Source organism: Uloborus diversus, chromosome 1 (genome assembly GCF_026930045.1).
Source record: "Uloborus diversus isolate 005 chromosome 1, Udiv.v.3.1, whole genome shotgun sequence".
NCBI classification, from domain to species: domain Eukaryota; kingdom Metazoa; phylum Arthropoda; class Arachnida; order Araneae; family Uloboridae; genus Uloborus; species Uloborus diversus.
In genome coordinates, this window is record NC_072731.1 from 12,912,997 (window position 1) to 12,933,358 (window position 20,362).

Genomic DNA, 20,362 nt, shown 5'->3' on the forward strand with positions numbered 1-20,362 from the left:
TGCTCATTGATATAGCATTTGTAACAGGCAGTGTGAATTGTCACTTCTTTTAAGAACTTCAAAAAACGCTGATGTTCTTCATTTTGCCGTTTTGCGCTGCATCTTTGAAAATTTTCTGTTCCCTTCTCCTTCACAATCTTTATTTCGCATTCATGCAAACTGATTTCGCAAATAATAATGATAATAATAATAAAAAAAAACACCTTGGTCAGGCGTAATCATTTCTAGGAAAAAAATTTTAATTCAGAACACACAAATTGATAAAACATACTCTCGCTCAAACCCTGAAGTGACCAACATGAGTAGCTATTGAGTCGATTCATCTCATTTGGAGAAAAAAAGAGGGGGGATGGAATGGGGGTGTTTTGTTTAAATTAAAGGGAACGGAGGCATTTACCCTCAGCTGTGAAAGACAAATGATTTCCAAGGTCAGACTGCCGGCGTTTCTCCTTTTTTCCTCCGTTATCCGATGCGCTTTCACGCACTTCGCTGAAGGGGTTCAGAAAAAGTGTGACTTTCAAGAAGCTGTAACTCGCTTGCTTTTCGTGCTACAAAAATGTTGTAGTGACAAAAGTTGAAGGAAATTTAATCTTCTTTAACATTTGCATTGGAAGTTTTTTTGTAATTTTAACCATTCTTGAGATATTTTGAAAATACTACAAAAAGTCACAAATTTTGGGGGGTTTTCGGCCCCCAAAAGTTCTCCCGAGGTCTTTCGTGTTGGATAACTTGGTTTTTTTCATATTGGCACTAGTATACACAAATTTAAAAAATAAAATCTTTGACCCAATTTTTTGTAATGCAAGCCCGTTTTTTTCTACCTATTGACTGGACTAAAATGGATGTGAAAAATTTCTGAAACTGCTATAAAAAGCACCGAAATTGGAGTGGAATAAAACACCTAATAGAGCATAAAAGTTTCTTATATTTTTCATAAGCCATGAAAGGAAGTAGTACTTCAAATAGTTACTTAAAAAAAAATTAATGAATTGGAAATATTGCTCCAATCATTAACACTTTATTCATGAAACAGTTGAACACATTGTGTAAGAATAAACTTGTTCATGCCATGGTCATGAGGTCATGACCTCCATCACTCTCCTCTTGTATCCACCCCTGTATAGTTCACATGAAAGGAAAAAAGCACCCTTTCTGCTACAAAATTTCTGTTCAAAAGCGCCTTTTTTATTAAATTAAACAATCCTTTCATCTGGAAGCACCCTGCCCCTCTTTTGGTCTGGGAGAAGTACTAAAACATGTATGTTCGAGTCAAAAAATCCAAAAAATTAGCAATATTTAAAAAACTTTGCTTAAATTTTAAGTAGTCCAAAAAGTAGCTTGGTGCCAAATTCAGAATTATGTCTACTTTTATGTGGTAACACTGATATGAAGTGAAAATTTGGCATTAATTCTTGACTGACGAACAAGTTAAAGAAATCTTCAATTGAAAAAAAATAGAAAAAATGATTTGTTGAGACCTATTTAATTTTCATTGGTTTTCAGGCAAATGTGGCAAAAGTTGTTTCATCACCGCAATCATTTTTTAACCCTTCAAGTGCTTTAGCCACTGCAGCAGCTCAGCAGCTGGCTGTTGCAACATCCACACTACCTCAAGGTCACCAGTTTTTTCAAAATGATTTAGGTGATAAATTGCTATCACCTCCAGTCAGTTCTGCATGTACTTCAGGTAATAACTTTGGGATTTCTAACTCATCCATTTTCTGATATTTATAATTATTTCCCAAAATTATTTTTTAAAATTTCAATTCATAATTGCTTTATAACTTTGAACTGTTTACATTTGGCTTCATTGTGTATCAATTTTTGTCTTCAAAGAAAACTTAACAAATACTGCACTGCAGGTAGCCATGGCATCAAGATTTTCAGAACTAGTAACTGAACATTTTTATAAAACGTTCTGCAATTCTAGTACTTTTTTTATTTTTTGGCAGGAAGTTTATCTTGAATGATGATCAATCTTTTGCCTATTAACTGATTTTCAGTGTTAATTTTAAACAAAATGATGTACATTTCAAGCAGCATCTAAGGATCTAAAGGATCTCATTGTACTATGTTTGAAGAAGATAATAAGTTAATTATTGCATGTTTTAATGCATGTTGTTTTAAAATTTATTTTAAAATTGGTAATGGAATTTAAGAAAGGTAGTACAGTGATGTGTTGTTTAGAAATTATATGTAATGCCAACATTAAAAAAAATTTTTGGTGCTTCTTTTTTTTTACTTAGTTGCTGGTTTTTTCAAAAAATTCTTAACTAGTTCATAAAATACGTGATGTATTTCTGCCTTAGCCCTGGATTAGGGTACTAACTTACTGCAAAATTCTTAACTAGTGTTCATAAATATTTTTTCAACCATTGCATTAAACTTAATAAAAACAATTTTCACGTGCTATATCAAAATAGGATGCAAAGAAAAGCAAGAGACTGGATACTTTGCTTTGTTAGTTACTCTGTATGGAATTTATCTGATTTGAAGTTAACCTTATTACTTGCCAAAAGAATATCAATTTTCAATAGTAAAAAAAAATTAGGGGGAAAAAAAGATGTAGAAAAGGAAAGAAAAAAACAATTGGCCTTCAGTACAAAAATCCTACACGCCTAATCCGACACAAAAGCAAAAGTTTTTAAGCATCTGTTTCGCATCACCAGGCAGATGCACCAAGTGTTCTTTGAATTAGGTATATCTATTTTTCAATACAATTTGAATAGTTGTCATACCCATACCTATTGTGTGTTCCAGTTATAAAAAAGCTTTTTGACTGTTGTGGGATACCACAAGCGTTTTATATTATTGTAATCCCCACCTCATAGTGCTCTTTGCTCTCTGGCGAAGAGATTAATTTCATTTCAAGTCAGGATTAAGGATAAGAACACTACTTTTTGCATCTTACAATTGTAATTAATGATTTGCTCTCTGTGACTACATGAATTTAAGGTCTGCTTTTACGGACCTGAGTTATAAAAGATAGAAAGATGCATCTTTATAAAAACAAATAATGTTACTAGTAGTTACATATTGTTGTGATTGTGATACTTTTGAATCTTTTTTTGAAAAAGATTCGAATGGTAAAAGTAGAATAACAATTGCAAGCATATACTTCACAGCTCAGTTACAGCATCCAGAGACTGATTTTACATCTGTTTTGTGATTGTCAGTGTGAATTAGCCATAATTGAGCAGAAGGCAAGAAACCTCATGTAGATGCTGAGTCTTTTCTTCAGCTCAGTTAAGCCTATTTTGCAGTCTGTCAAGCACAGAACAAGGAGGAAAGTGCATTCTTTGGATGCTGTGACTGAGCTAGCTGTTCAGTGTATGTCTTGTGATTCTGCCTTAGCTCTGGTTGCAACGTGGTAATGTCTGTATCTCAGAGCCAGACTAAAGTAGGTTCAATACCAATAATTGCAATTTTCATTTTTAGTGCATTGTATATAAAAGCAGGGTCAGCTCTAGTAGTTTTGCCGCCCTACGCGATATTGACTAGTGCTGCCCCTCCCTCCCCATTGAAAAAACAATATATTAATAAAACAAAAATAATAGTAAGATGCCTAATATTAAAGTGATTTTCTAGTTAAATTCCATATTGGGTTTTGCATATCCAAACGCTGGTACACACTCTACATTATTATTTTTATTTATTTTCTTTAGCATTGAAGCAGTAAATCTTTTGGCGCTGAAACAGACATTCATATTTAAAAAAAAAAGTTTCAATTTCAAAATTTGCCGCCCCTAAAATCTATCTGCCTAGGTGGCTGCCTAGGTCGCCTACCCCAGGAACCGGGCCTGTGTAGAAGCCTGTTCCGCATCAAGCCATGTGAAAGCAAGTCTGAAGAATTTTTATTTAAACCAGTTTTAAATGGCGTGCATCCCATCTTTTGCATGCTCCGGACAAAAGATCTTCCTCTCCTCTGAAGTTGCAATTATGTGACTTATGTTGTTCTGGTTCTGAGGTACAAATTTTCAACTTTATATATTAGCAATTTCTTTCAATTTATACTTTCACTCATGTATAAAATTATGAAAGTTAAAATTAAGGCGATCGTACTACACTAAACATCTCCTTCAAGGGTTTAATACTTAATTGTAGTGATGCACATTTCATTCATAATCATATCTTTACGTTGTGGACAAAGGTAAGATTCATTGCTGTGATCTTTTTTTATGTCTGGTAATAAGTGCTTCTCTAAATTAGTGCACAACATAATAATGAACCATTTTAAAACTGTACTATCATGTTTCAATTCTGATTGCTGATGAAATTTTGACATTTGATGATAAATTGTTGAACATTTGACTGTGTAAGTGAGATCAAACAGTTTTGTGACTCATAAATTGCAAAATATGTTGCATACATATATTTTGTGATTACTACAGTTGAGCCAAACCCAACCTGACAGCATTGTGTAGGCTACGCTTATCCTCATCACAGCATTATGACACTGCTAGGTTAGGTTTACCCCAACTATAGTTACCCTACTCTCCAATTGAAAGAAGTTTTAAACATAGGAGTATTTCTCAATTTGTGCATGTACTCTCATTTAGTTTTCTCCCAAAGGAGAACGTTTACTTGCTTGACTGCATTTTCTCTCAATAATCATTTTTATTTTTTGCCCATAAATTAAAAATATGTCTCGTCTTATTATGTGTTAAAACAAAGGGGCATATGAAGAAGCTTGCATTGATTATTTATTTATTTTTTTCCCAGCTCCTACATTATCCAAACTGTTAGAAATGCCACCGAGTACTCCCGGAAGATTACCGCCACTTCCGATCATAGATGCTCCATCCTGTACTTCTACCCCAATTTTAACTCCTACCGAAGCCAATACGTCTAAACTGTTGCCAAAAGGCAACGAGATCAAGTTGGAAAGTATTCTCGATTTACCGCTCAGCTCGTCCCCTCAAAAAAACATTATTTTAGACAATGTACTGGAACACATCTCCTTCCCCGAAGTCTCTCCTAGTTCAAGCACCGGCGCCTTTCAGCCTTTCGATGTCAAGAATGAGATCGTCATTGACGGCAGTAAAAACACGACCGTGGAATCAAAAGCATGCAGGCTGGGGCTTCCCGAGCTGGATGTTACTTCGCAAGAGAATATTGATATCATCCAGGCTGTCTGTGAAAATTACAATGTGATAGATGTGAAAGATATGAAGCAAGAACCAATGGATGTAGATTTGCTTCAGAGCATCAGTAAGTAGATTTTTTTAATGATTCAAAATTTAACCTTCTGGTTGTGAAATTTTAATACATGTTTTTTTCTTATTACTAAATTAGATTTGGAATTGATTCAGTGCTTATTTTTTGTTAGTTTATGTATATATATTTATATAAAAACAGGGACCCATAAATCTCAGGCAACTAAAAAAGTACTTTGACAGCTAGTTCTTTCAGAACTGGAAGCTTTCAGCAACCATGTTACATTTACATTGAATTTTCAAATAAACTCTGAGAAGTAATTTGTCTGAACACTAAAATTTTACAATTTTTGAGGGTCTCCAGGGCTGGATTTAGGGGAGGGCAGGCGGAGCTACTGTCCCGGGGCCTCCACAACAAAGGGGCCCCCCCACAATAAAACTTTTACAAAATATCAATATCCTAACTTTCACGGGTCAGCAAAGCATGTATAAAAATAATATTCAACATCCAACCTAATAACCGATCAATATGATTACATATATATGTTTTATTTTTGTAACATTAAGTTATCAGATTTCACAAATGATTGTAAATATCATGAAAATAACCTTAAAAGTACATAACTTTTAAAATGAAATGTATGTTTAGATATAAATAAGAAACAGTAATTTTAAGTCTATAAATTATAATAATAATAATATAAAAAAATAAATAGCAGTAACTTCAGGATGTATTTACTATTAAAGTGCTGATCCAAAATATTGGATATATACATATATATCAAAATATTCGGATATATATCAAAGTATCGGATATTTTCGAAAATATGATGATCTTTTCGAACCCTGATTAGGGGCTTCCACTCCTTTCTTTGCCCCGGGGCCTCCACAAGTCCAAATCCGGCCCTGGGGGTCTCTCTATACATGTTAATGTTAAAGTTCAAAATCTGGTGTCAACATTAACCAGTGAATGACCAGTATGTGAACCATTCACACAACAACAACATTGATGAAAGACTGAATACGTTTGATGAACTGCTGCGAAAGCCGAATTCTCCAATTTCGGTCTTTCACGGTATCATACCAAGGATCTGTCCAAAGTAAATTTTTGTCTGTTTAAGAATTCTTCGCAAAATTCCTACAGGTTAAAAGGGACCCTTCACAAATTTCTGATTTATCAAAACAGACCCTTCACGAAATTCCAATTGACCAAATTGGAGCTTGCACAAATTGATTTATTAGTAAAGCAGTACTCAAAATTAGAAGTCTAATATGTACTGATACTTAACTTTTTGTTCACAGTTTGAAATTCCACAAAAAGGGTTTAATTTGCAAAAAACTTTTTTTTTTAAATTCATATCAAAAGAACCCTGTGAAAAATCCTAGAAATATTGATGCATATTCATTATTATTATTTTTTCGATGTGATGAACTTCTTGCATTGCTGTTTGAAGTAATACATTATAGTCTGTTCCAATCTAATTTGGCAGCACTGGGAAAGGTACGAGATGTGCTACTCCATGTTGAGAAATAATTCTCATAAATTTGGAGGTTTAAAAAAGGTGTAAATTGACAAATGGTGTGAAAAAATAGAGAATGTGTGTGGTTGACACATATAGTTGAAGCTATTATGTGTTAAATATATTTAATTTGTAAGTATTTGATTACAAAAGAAAAATCAAAACGCCGTAGCTCGACTTTTGTCTTGCTAAAGACGAGTTTTCAAGGTTAACCTTGGCGTGCTCTCTGTAGACCGGCAGACCCCAGAATTTGCTTCCCCCCACTTCGTATCGGCCGGGGGAAAACATCTGATTGTCATTGAATGAGCATCTCCTCACAGTGGTCATCGCATTTCCGTCTGGACTGTTGTCATTTATGAGGGGGGACCCAAAAGTAACAGATTTTTGTTCTAAAATATTTATATATTAGTTGATTCACAAAATTTCTTTTGTCTCTTTCAAATTGTTCATCCTTAGGTGAAATACGTTTGTTAATTCTTTTTTTCCACTGTTAGAAGCTCCCCTGGAACTCTTTAGCTTTGACTATGTTCAGTGCCCGTTGCGAAGCAGATTTTACAGATCCTACATCATCAAAACGCTTCAATTTCAGAATTTTTTCCATCCTCGGGAACAGAAAAAGATCACAGGGGGCTAGGTCTGGCAAATGCGGGGGTCGAGGAACGACTGGCCATCTCTGAGAGGCCAAGTAGTGGTTAATAGTGAAGGCTAAATGTATGGCAGCGTTATCATGGTGAAGGAACCATTCTTCCGATCACCCGCGCGAGCTCCAACTCGCTCTTGTTTCTTCTAAAGTTTCGTCAATCGTAAAACAATAATTCTCGTTGCTTTTTGGCGGATTTTTTCAACGTTTCCATCATTTCGAGACATTGAAGAGCGCTCAGAACGAGCACGATCTTCAACACTCATTCTACCACATTAAAAGCGCCCAAACCACTCGAAAACTTGTGTACGGCTCATAGCATTGTCCTTCAAAGCTTGTTGAAGCATTTGGTAAGCTATTCCATTGCCAACATTTCAAGCACAAAGCAAAATTTCAAGCTTACAGTTTCTTCTTTCAAATTTGCCATAATGAGTTTGCAGGCAGAAAGCAACAACACCCGAGAAAACCAACATTACGATCAGAAGTTATCAACTACACTGACGCCACTTGCACAACTGGTTTGTGAAGGTCTGAATTTGAGCCATCTAGCTGGAGAACACTCTACTACATCTAGGATTGGCATGGCACCATTAGTCCGGTTTCTTTTGGGTCCCCCCTCATATGCTGTCCATCGTTTTTTCCATGCAATTGAATATATTTTTAAAAAGATTCCTTGCTAGGAAATAAGAAATGAAATGAAACCATTAGTTTCTAATTATTTACTTGCCGCAATTAGGAATACATCAGTTTTTTTTTTCTTTGAATATGAGATTTATTACATGGTAGTTTTAACATGCAACTTCTCCAGAACTTCATTCAAAATCACTATAATTTATTCCAGTCTAACTTGGCACTGGAGCCAGGGCCGGGTTTAGGGGAGGGTAGGCGGGGCTACAGCCCCGGGGCTAACACAACAAAGGGGCCCCCACAATAAAAAAATTTTACAAAATATCCGAACTTTCACAGGTCGAAAATATCGGATATATACATATATATCAAAATATTCGGATATATATCAAAGTATAGGGTATTTTCGAAAATATGATGATCTTTTCGAACCCTGATTAGGGGCCTCCACTCCTTCATTACCCCAGGGCCTCCACTCTTCCAAATCCAGCCCTGACTGGAGCAAAAGCTAAGTGAACCGAATTGCAGCCGTTGTCAAGGTAACAAGGTTGTCTACATAGGGTGCATACTAGGGTGGAACGAAAAAAACAAAGTTTTTATTTTCGAATTGTAATAGTGCAGAAAAGTTGCGATTGGTGAAGACTTACAAAACAAAACAAAAATTTTTAAAATCGGATAATATCTTCCAATCCCGCAACGAGCCTAAAAATTTGAAAAAATGGAAAATTTCATGTGTTCTTAGAGATTTTTTAAAAAATTTTCTCCAACGTTTCTTTTTAATACTCTAAGACGGAAAAGTTACGATTGGTGAAGCCTTCAGAAATTTAGAAAAACATATTGAAATCAAATAATACCTTCTGATCCAGGAACAAGCATGAAAAGTAAAAAAAGGGAGAATTTCATCTTTTCTTAGTGATTAAAAATAAAATTCTTCTTGTTGTTTTTTTCCCCCGGTGTTACAGGGAAAAGCCTTTTTAAAAACCCTTTATTACACATAAACATTAATTTATTTCTTGACTATGCAAAACTACCATTCTTTACAACAATGAAACATTTTCAAATAATAAAACGTTATAAAATATTTACCAAATTTACAATACAGTATACAAGTCTTATTGTTTTAAGTGTTAGTTGTTGAAGCTAATTTATAATCAGATTTTTAGGAAAATTCGGGCATAATTGATCTGGATTTCAATGTTGCTCTTAAGTAGCCATCTCTTGATTTAAATCCACACACTTTAAGCCTCCGTCACTAGCTTCACACATCTTTCGACAGCTTGCGTATGGCAGGGGAATAGTTTTATATCACAGTCGGGTATAGGGCCTGTTGCAATAAGATTTTCAATGTCTTTGTTAGGAACTTTTCGAAGAAAAGCTGGAGAAGATAGGTTTGTCGTGTTCCAATTAATAATCTCTGTGTAACCTTCTGCTTCGAAATTTAGAGATGGAATGACAAAGTTTCTAATGCTTTTGCCTTTAGAAACAGATTCTCTGGCTTTTAAGACGTTTTTAAAGTTCTCTTATGTGCCTCCTTTCATCAAACACCATTGCCATTAATAAGTTTTCGGGATGTGCAAAGAAAGAGTTTCTTTCAATGACAGGGTAAATTACTTGTTTTAGATTGTCAGGTAAGTATCGACAGGTTTGAGTTGTTCTGTAAACATGAATGGCACCGTCTGTGAAATTTTTGCGGTTCTTTATTTCGCTAATGGGGCGTATTAGATGCATACACTGTACTAAGCGGCATAAACAAATATGAGTATCGCGGGATTAAAGGGCCATGTGGACAATTTACAGGCAGGCTCTAGTACTAAAATACCATATTTGTTTTATAAACAAACGTTCTTCCATTAGTATTTCATACCGAACTTATGAGGATCGTTAAACTAAAAGAAAAAAAAAGCTGAAAAAGGGCTTAAAGTTTACATTTTTTCAAACATGTAGGTTCGTTGCGCGATCGGAAGATATTGTTTTATTTCAAAAAGATATTTTTTTTTCGCTTTGAAGTCTTTACTAAACGTAACTTCTCCGTTCTGTAGCCTGAAAAAGTACATTGATCAAAAAATGTTAAAAATTCGGAAAAATCCTGAAATTCTCAACTTTTTCGATCTTTTAGGCTTGGTTCTGGATCAGAAGGTATTATTCGATTTCAATTTTTTTTTTTTCTGAAGGTTTCACCAATCGTAACTTTTCCGTCTTACAGCCTTAAAAAGAAACATAAAACAAAATTTTTTAAAAATCACTAAGAAAACACGAAATTTTCCATTTTTACAAATATTCAGGCTCGTTGCGGGATTTTTAAAATCTTTGTTTTGTTTTGTAAGTCTTCACCAATCGCAACTTTTCCGCATTATTACGATTCGAAAATAAAAACTTTGTTTTTTTCGTTCCACCCTAGTGCATACCAGTCAGCGACGAAACTTGCCGATTTGGTGAGAGAAAAAAGTAATTTAAAATATCAAGAACAAAACAACTAAAAAATCAAGAGAACCCAAATTTTGTTTGAATGTAACGAATACTTGTTATGTGAAAGGGTATATTACAAATCCTTGTTACCATAAAAATTGTTTTTTTTCTTTGAGTCGTTTGAAAAGTTTATGGGGGAAAAATAATGCTCTTATTCACATCTGTACAGATGTATAGCCAACTGTCACCATTGAACTGCTGAATGAAGACATTTTGTAACATTTCCCATTCTACATGCTACTAGAGCGAAACTCATTTATTTCAATTCAAACTCAACTGGTGTTATAATTTGGCAAACACTTGCCGATATATCGCCAAGTTTTTAATTGGCAAGTATTTTCGCCAACTTGGCAACAAATTTGGCATTTTTTTTTTTAAATCTGGTTTTAGTTTGGCCACAATTGACGATATTTAGAGAATTAACCCTTGAATCACATTAAAATGTCCAATATTGGTAAAATTAATCTGTATAAAACGCTTTTTTGCTTCAGTTCGCAACAAACTTGGGGTAAAAATATTTAAAGTGTTTCTTTGCTTACTCCAAGGCACTATTGTCATTAAATTGGCGTAAAACAGGCCCGGCTCCAAGGACAGGCAACCTAGACGGCCGACTGGGACGGCAGATTTTAAAGGCGGCAAATTTTGAAATTGAATTTTTTTTCAAATTTTTTTAAAAAGCTTTTAATATCTGTTTCAGTGCCATACGATATGTAGCTTTAATGTTAAAATAATAATTTAGAGTTTGTTCCAGTGTTTGAATATGCAAAACAGAGTTCAGAATTCAACTAGAAATATAGAGCTCAGGGGCAGCAAATTAGGTAATTTAAAAGTCTGAAAAATATTAGTACATGTTTCAATGCCACGAGATGTGCTACTTTAATGTTAAAAATGATAGTTTAAAGTGTGTATCAGTGTTTGGATGTGCAAAAACCAGTTTGAAATTTAATTACAAACTCACTTTAATTTTAAGGGCGGCAAATTACTTGATTTATTTATCTATTAGCGGCTTTGCACGGTCTGCCTCGAAAATAAAAGTTATGTCAAGTGACGCGTGTTCAAATAACTGGGCTCAAATAATAGAAGAAAAAATATACTGTGAAATTTCCCTTCCAAAAAAAAAAAAAAAATAATGATTCTTAAATTTTGTGAATGGTTAATCTTTAAGTCTTGTATGAATTAAACGCAACACTCCATTAATGCAACTAAAATCCTTGATTATCTTACACTGGCAGTACAAAAAAAAAAAAAAAAAGCCCAAAAATATGCAAAAGGGAAATTTTTACCTCAAAGCAAAAGCAAGAATTTTGTTTGTTCACAGTTGAGGAAAAAATTGCAACAGATTTAAAATGATTTCATTGACGTTAATTTAAACTGAGCTCATTGGTAAACGATAAATTTCTGACTTGATATTGATGTTCCATTAGGTTTGAAAATGCTTATAACCCTTTTCCTGGTGATTTATAGCTGCCTTGGGTTTTTTTAAATATATATATATATATATATATATATATATATATATATATATATATATATATGTATATTCGAAGGAAGTAAATCAACTTGAGGGATATTTTTCGCGGGATTTCGAAACCTAAGTCAAGAAAATCACTCATTATTTCAGGTAGAAAGAGCCATTTAATGCCATTTTCCCCACAAAATGTTTGTGGGATTCTGGGACACATGTTTTAATATACTTTTTACGATTAAAAGTGTTACTTTTTACTTATGATTGTAGAAAAAAGTATCAAGAATGTTTTATGGTTTCCATCAAGCACTTTTACTAAAATGTATCTGAAAAATGTAACATCAAACATTTATTTAAACACATTTCAGGCGTGTTGGTTCTCCGCCCTCTTCTTTCATTTATTCCCCTTTCTCTAGTTCTCAGAAAATAAGAAAGTATTCTAACAACCTCTAAAACTCATCTCGCTGATATCACCAAAAGGACAATGAAAATTGAATTTTTAGTACTACAATTTCGAAAAATTTATGGGGAAGGAATCTCTGAACCTCTTTCGATACCATAATTGAAGAATGCTATCTAGGACTTCAATTTTGAAAAGTTTCCAGTGGAGAGCCCTAGTATCTCCTTTTTCTCTGACATCACTGAAGAATGTCTACATTTGCATTTTTAGAACTTCAATTTCAATATGATGTATAGGAGATATAAATCAAATCCAAAAATCGATCAAGTACAATCTCTGAGTCATATCATTTTCCATAACAGCCACAACTATGGTAAGTAATCGCATTTCACAGGGTTCGTACGGGCCATGGAAATCCTGGAAAGTCATGAAAAAAAATAACAGAATTTCAGACCTGGAAAAGTCATGGAAAATTGAAATTTTCATTGAAAGTCATGGAAATTTATTTCAAGTCATGGAAAAATGTCCTGGACAAAGAAAAAGGAACAGTAGCTAAAGGAGCATTAGAAATCTTGAGTGATTTAACAATATAGCACATAAAAGCTATTAAAAGTGGAAAATTGAACGATCAAAAAATCAAATCTGAATTTTGAAATCTCATTGCATCCACTTCTGTCGCAGCCGCTTGCCATTTTTTGAGATGTGATTTTACTGCCTGGACATCACTTATTTTGAATTTTCCATTATTTTCAACACTTCTTATGTTTCATATTCTGTAGTAGCAAATTTTCACATTCTTAGTTTTGCCACGCCCACTCAAAAAAAAAAAAAGCAATTCAGTTGCATGCGAGTTTGATTCCATCACTCGTAAGGACTTTATTATTCAATTTATCAGAGTTTATCTTAATTTGTTGAATGTTTTAGAAAATCAAGATCTTAAGTCAGGCGATAGAATACGGAAAAAGAGGAATTCTAATGCTCTAAAACAGTAGTGCCCATCATAAGGTACGCAAAACTAAACCATGCGACCCACTGCTACGTTTAATGTTGGGAATTAAAGGTGTTCTGAAATTTCTGAAGCTATTAATCTATATGCATTTGAAAATATGCAAATTTGTAAACAAAACAAATATACTTTTGAATCAGAAGATTGATTCATTACTGAATGATTTTTTCAAAAAAGATCTGGTTTAGAAACATGGAGAGAGAGAACTAAACTATGTGGCTTTACTTTAAAGAACCAAAATACTGTCAAGTTACGTGGATAATTAAAGGCACTGTTGACACTAAAAGGTAACTTTTGAAGCAAATTTATTGAAACTCAGTGATGACTCATTCAACCTTTGTCCCATTCAATATCATTTTGCCTGTTTTTTTAAAAAAAATCAGACATTTAAGCATCATCATATTCGCTTCATTGCATTTTTACTTTACTTAAATTTATATAATGAAGACAAATAAGAATAGTTTAGTTTTTTAATAGTGTACTTATATTTTTTCCATTACGAGTAAGTTCCTCAATGAGGCTGTGGCATTCATATAGACGTTTTGCTAATGTTCAGTTCCAAATATTACCAAGTTTGAGATTAAGAAATGCTATTTTCTTCGTATAATGAGGTCATGAAAATTTTCATTGAAGTCATGAAAAAGTCTTGGAAAAGTCATGGAATTTTTTCATCCAAATAGAGTATAAACCCTGATTTCAATGACATCAATTCCAAAAAATTTCCAGGGAGGGTATTCAAACCGTTTCTCCCTTTTAACATTATCATAGATTGTCAAAAACTTCGTTTTTAGGACTTGAATTTCAAAAATGTTTCCCGGGGAGAGCCACGGTGCCCCTCTTTTTCTATGCGCTCCATCATCGAGTACTGACCGACCCCTTTCCAAAACCAAAAATTTTAATATGCCCCATTCTCTCCATATACAATGTATACATTAGATATGATTGAAAAAATTGCTGGGAAAGAGAGAGAGATGGAATGATTGACGTCCATTTCAAATGAGAAAATCTTGTTAAGTGCCCCTCCCCACTAAAATTATTCTCTGGTTGCGGCATTGCTACTGCCTCTTGGATCCCAGACACTTCCCACTATGAGCCCCTGCTCCCCTTGTTTTAAAGTTCCAATGTCACTGATTGCTACTTGTTTAGAGATTCGAAACCTGTCCCACCGTTGATTTAAAAAATGATAGGTTTTTATTTATTTAGTTTTAAATGACAAATGGGAGAAAAGTAACAGTTTGAAGTTACAGGATTACTTTTAATGTAACACCAGTCTATCTGAAAGTATTTGATCCCAGAAAATAGTGTTAAGGATGGGATATAAGTTAGGATTTTATTTCTTTGTTTATTACCGATTTGTATTTGAATAACTTACCTTAGAAAGAGCGATGGAGGGGGGACGGCACTTGTCAACCTCGTCTAGGGTGGCAAAACTACTAGAGCCGGCCCTGGCGTAAAAGGAAGTCATGTGACACCAACTTCGTGTGATATGTTGGTAACAGCTTTATGCCCTTTACCCTCCTATATACCTTTTTATATATATACATTCGAACCTCCATATATCAAACTTCCACATATCGAAATTTTCTATATATCGAAATCCTAGCAAATTTCTATATTCATTACATAGAAAAATTGTTTCTATATATCGAAAAAATCTCTATACATCGAATTTTATTTCGAGACATTCGTAGATTTTTTTTCCACTTTAGACTGTTTGTCTCATGAAAAATTAAAGTTAGGGGAGAAAATTATGTTCACTAAAGGTTGCTACAAAACTCATAAGGAACCTGGGATTGAGGGGTGTGTAAATAGGTCGTTGTTTCGTTCTGGAGTTCTTAAATTTCCTGAAGTTTATTTCAAATCTTAGTTGTAACCAGTAACATTATAAAATCAGTTTCAAGTCCTCCCTTTTATCTCTTTATTATCATTCCTCGTCATTTTAGCTGCAGTAAAAATCATTTAAGTTAAGTAGATTGATTTTTTACTTTTCTTTCAATTACATTGTCAAAACGAAAATCCCCTAATGTTGCGGATCAAGCTGAATTGAAGAAGAATGAAGATGTATGAAGGCCCAAAAATGTTATTTGTTATTTTTTTAATTACTAACTTTTATTTTATCCGATGCTTGTATCAATTAGAAATTGGCTTTCATACACGTAAATTAGTTTTAATTTTAATGTTTTAGGAGACTTTTAGGATAAAATAAGATAGTTTCTATACATCGAAATTTCTATATGTCGAATTTTTTCCCGACAATTAGCTACTTCGATGTATGGAGGTCCGACTGTATTTAAAAGAGGTGTCCCCCTTAGATTGGAAACCACTGCTTTAATTGTTTCAAAGATCAAGTTTTTTTTCTGCTTTTTAATTCTAAAGAAGATTTAGGTTCTTCATTTCTTTTTAACTTGATAAAAAAGATCTAATGCACATTGCCTAAGTATACAGTTAAATCCCAGCTTAGCAAGGGATGCCTTCCAAGACCATCCCCCTAAATCGAAAATTCGTGTTGTGGAAAAGGGTTTGAGTAAAAACTTTTAAGAAACATACCCAATTACTTTAGACATTTGCAAACACCACCTCAAACTGTTAAAAACCATTTATTAACTATGCATTAATGTTTCTTACATAAAAAACTGATTTTTTATTTGTATTTAAATTTTAAAAACCTGTTTTATTCAACATAAAATACTGCTATGAATCAAGTTTTTTTTCTGCTTTTTAATTCTAAAGAAGATTTAGGTTCTTCATTTCTTTTTAACTTGATAAAAAAGATCTAATGCACATTGCCTAAGTATACAGTTAAATCCCAGCTTAGCAAGGGATGCCTTCCAAGACCATCCCCCTAAATCGAAAATTCGTGTTGTGGAAAAGGGTTTGAGTAAAAACTTTTAAGAAACATACCCAATTACTTTAGACATTTGCAAACACCACCTCAAACTGTTGAAAACCATTTATTAACTATGCATTAATGTTTCTTACATAAAAAACTGATTTTTTATTTGTATTTAAATTTTAAAAACCTGTTTTATTCAACATAAAATACTGCTATGATGCACAAAATCAATTTTCAATGAGAAAGAAAGACATAAAATAAACTAGTATGATTTGTACAGTATGTAGTAAGAAAAACAAATGTTCTATAGTTTTACTGTACAGTAGATCCAGTGATGATATTTGTAACTTCAAAAAGTGAAGATGATGATGATTTATGCTGTGTGACCAAAGCCTTATTCTTATATATTTTTGAATACACAATACAGTTGCTTCACTAGTTTTTTTATAACATTTCCATCTATGGCAACACCCATCTTCATAATACAAGAAAAACTTCCATTTTCATAATTTTTTCATTTTGCTTAGATATTACTCGGTGAACTTTTACGGATTTCGTTTTCTTGACTTTTAATTGTACATATGGAAGATTCACTCATACCGAAGTGTCTTGCTACCTTCGACGCATTTTATAGTTGTTCAAGCACATAATCTTAAGCTTTTCTTTAATTGTCAGAAACTTTCTCTTTTTCTTTCTATCTTTACAAGATGAAACAGCGCTCTTCGATGTCATTATATTTCAACCACAACTTCCGCTCTCAGTGATGGGCAGACTTAGATAAAATGAAAAGCTTTCTGCGAGCACAAATCCTAACTGGAAAATTTTCTGCAAATAATTATTTTGTTCAACTCACCCTTGAATAGAAAATTAAATTTATTTTATATTCAAATATGAAAGAGACAAAAAAAAAAAAGGCTTTAAATCATTCATTTATTTATTTATTTATTTTTGCAATAGCATATACAGTCGGACCTCCATATATCGAAGTAGCAAATTTCCGGGAAAAAAATTCGATATATAGAAATTTCGATATATAGAAACAATCTTATATTATCATAAAAATCTCTTAAAACATTAAAATTAATGCTAATTTTCGTGCATGAAACCCAGTTTCTAATTTATACGAGCATCGGATTAAACGAAAGTTAATAATTGGAAAATTAACAGAAATTACATTTTTGCGCCTTCATACACCTTCATTCTTCGGCAGTTCAACTTGATTCGCAACAAGAGGGGATTTTCGTTTTGACAATGTAAGCGAGAGAAAAGTAAAAAATCAATCTACTTAACTTGAATGATTTTACTGAAGCTAAAAAGACTAAGAAAGATAATCAACAGACAAAAAGGATAACTTGAAACTGATTTTACAGTGTTACTGGTTACAACTAAGGTTTGAAATAAACTTGAGGGAATTTAAGAACTCCAGAACGGAACAACGATCTATATCTACACACCCCTCAAACCATGATTTCTTATGAGTTTCTTAGCAACCTTTAGTAAACATAATTTTCTCCCGTAACCTTCATTTTTCAATGAGACAAACAATCTAAAGTGGAAAAACAAATCTACGAATGTCTCGAAATTTTTTTTCGATATATAGAGATTTTTTCGATATATAGAAACAATTTTTCTATGTAATGAACATAGAAATTTGCTGGGATTTCGATATATAGAAAATTTCGATATGTGGAAGTTCGATATATGGAGGCTCGACTGCAGTTTGCTTATTTCTCACCAACTGAAGAAAACTACCAAAACCATTTTTTTTTACACATGTGCTTTAAAAGGCTCTTTTGGAGAAAGGCTTTAACAGAAAGAAACTCTAGGATTTTCTTAAAAAATCCCTTTAAAATTTTTTTTTTTTTATATCAACGTTAGCAGTTTGAAAAAAAATTTATGCAGAGCCAAAAATTTTCTGCGAACACCGTTCGCGCGTTCGTCTATATTATGCAAGACTGGTGATGGGATGAAGGTCCATTCTCGAAAAAATAATTTTTAGTAGCCAATAACAAAGCCAATATTTACACACCACAATTCCTTTCCGAAAATTTCCGTGTTGTGGGCGACTAATTCCCATTATGTTTAAAATTCTTCACTGGTGAAAAAAATCTCGTTATGACCACTTCGGGTAAGTGGGATCGCTCTCAAAATATGATAATAGCTGAAGCATCAAGTTTTGGTCTAGTTATAGTCTATTATATTTGATTTTTAAAATGCTTGTGTTTGAAAAATTCTTATATCAAAAACAGAGACTTATTTAAATTTTTCATGTATTTCAGGCTTTCAAAGCAATGAGTCCTTGCAAAGTACATCCCCTACATTAAAAAACAGCATAAGAATTGAAAAGTGTATGTCAGAAGATTCTGACATATCAGTTGAAAAACTGGTGTCATCCATCGAAGTCAGAGAAGAGGATAATATTTTTGCATCTGTTGATCTCAAGGAAACTTCAGAATTGCTCCTCTGTGATGATGATCTTCCCAAAAAGATAGATATAGATACTTGTGATAACTCCATTTCGAATATTTGTGCCGATCTTGCTGAAAAAAGTGTAGAATTGGAAGAAGATCGCGGGGTATGATTTCAGCTATCTTCATATAAATATTTGTTAAGACTTACTGTTAATCAAATAATTGCCATAGTGAACTCTCTATTATCCGTGTAATAGGATGGCACGGGAACCGTGGATAAGCAGATTTTGTAGGTAACCTGTAAAATAGATAAAAAACAACACTAGTATATGCAATTGCTTAAAAAAATCAATAGCACTCACATGCATTTAAATTATAGCTAAAAACAACAATATTATATGTAAGAAATATACGCAAAACTAAAAAAAAGGATTACTAATTATTGCAAACTGATTACTCATGCAAGAGCAAATCTTGCCAACAGATTAACTGAAACAGATCAAACTAGGGTTGCACCGAAATTGTATATGGAAGGAGAATTATTTCAAACAAAACTGGTCTGGTCACTTGTTTATGTGCTTAAGTTATGAAGATCTAAAAATCAGGTTTTAACCAGTCAGGTATATATTCAATCAAACCTTAGAAAGTATAATGGAATATCTACAATTGGAAAGCAGTGGGCAAAAGAAAGAAGGATGTCTACAAATAGATTTTGCATTTGTTCAGTTAAAATGGGACATTTATCTACATTCAGGTAATCATCCCCTGAATTATTTTTTTTTAAGTGTGAAAGACCGTGGATAAGCCCTCCACAGATAATTCGGAGTTTACTGTAATTATTTGCATTAACCTTTTACTGTTGCATATAAAACTTATTTTATTTTTGTTTTTTTAGTAGAGTAATGTAGGGAAATGTAATTAGTTTATTTATTTTTCGCCCTTTTTGCACCCAACTGGTGCATCAAAAAACTTTCATTCTATAACATGTGCATCCAGATAAAGTTTGAATTTTCAATTGAAAAAGTAAGAATTGAAACTAATGATTTTCAACATCTTGTATTTCAGCAAACCAGCAGAAAGTTTTACAAAAGTCGAATGCCATCTCGGAAAAGCATTTCGGCCGATGAAGATCCACTGGAAAGTATAAGTGAAACTATTGCCCTTATTTCTCCTGCACAAACAGCCAAGAAGGTGTCTAATGAGCCTTTGGTTGAAACCTCAGCATGTATGGACACATCTCCCCCCCAATCAATCCCAGTAATGTTTAATGTTTTTAATATGTCATTAGTTTTATGTGTTTGTATGATATAAAATTAGACCAGAGTTTGTACTTCCTTTAAAAAACCCTTAAGAAATCCTTAATTTCATCAAGCAAAATTAAGGTCCCTAAAAAAACCCTTAAAAAGTCCTTAGTTTTCTGGAATTTTCCTTATTTTTTTAAAAACTAGATTAAGTTTGATACACGTTTTCTTGATTTTTCTATTTCTCCCTCTCAAAACTTCATCTTCTGCGATATCTGCCGAAAAAATATGTTTGGGAAACATGCCAGCGATGTTAAAAACGTTTTCCGCCGAAAATTGCATGTCTTGTTTGAAATTTCAATCTTTTTGTTTCTTGCAAATGTTTCAATAATTTTTAATGTTGAAAGGTTTTTTTACCATGTACTACTTTGTATCTGCTTATTTTATTCATTATTTGAATAATATTTTTATTTCTTAAATTTATTTTAGAAAAAATGCAAAAGTCAATAAAAGTCATATGGTCTAGCTGCCGCAAGCTCGGATTTTATTGAAACTTTTCATGGATACTTTTTTTATGTATTTAAGAAAGTGTTCAAA

The 20,362-nt window shown here is 33.1% G+C and overlaps 1 protein-coding gene across 1 annotated transcript in view; it reads left to right on the forward strand.

Moving 5' to 3' along the window:
* Nucleotides 1–20,362, forward strand: part of LOC129228006 (bromodomain-containing protein 8-like) — a 112,429-nt gene that overhangs the window by 44,065 nt on the left and 48,002 nt on the right. Inside the window, exons 10-13 of the mRNA XM_054862636.1 lie at nucleotides 1,504–1,687; nucleotides 4,723–5,211; nucleotides 18,393–18,688; nucleotides 19,590–19,781. Of these exons, the coding sequence (XP_054718611.1) occupies nucleotides 1,504–1,687; nucleotides 4,723–5,211; nucleotides 18,393–18,688; nucleotides 19,590–19,781 (1,161 nt within the window). The remainder of the gene's footprint in view (nucleotides 1–1,503; nucleotides 1,688–4,722; nucleotides 5,212–18,392; nucleotides 18,689–19,589; nucleotides 19,782–20,362) is intronic.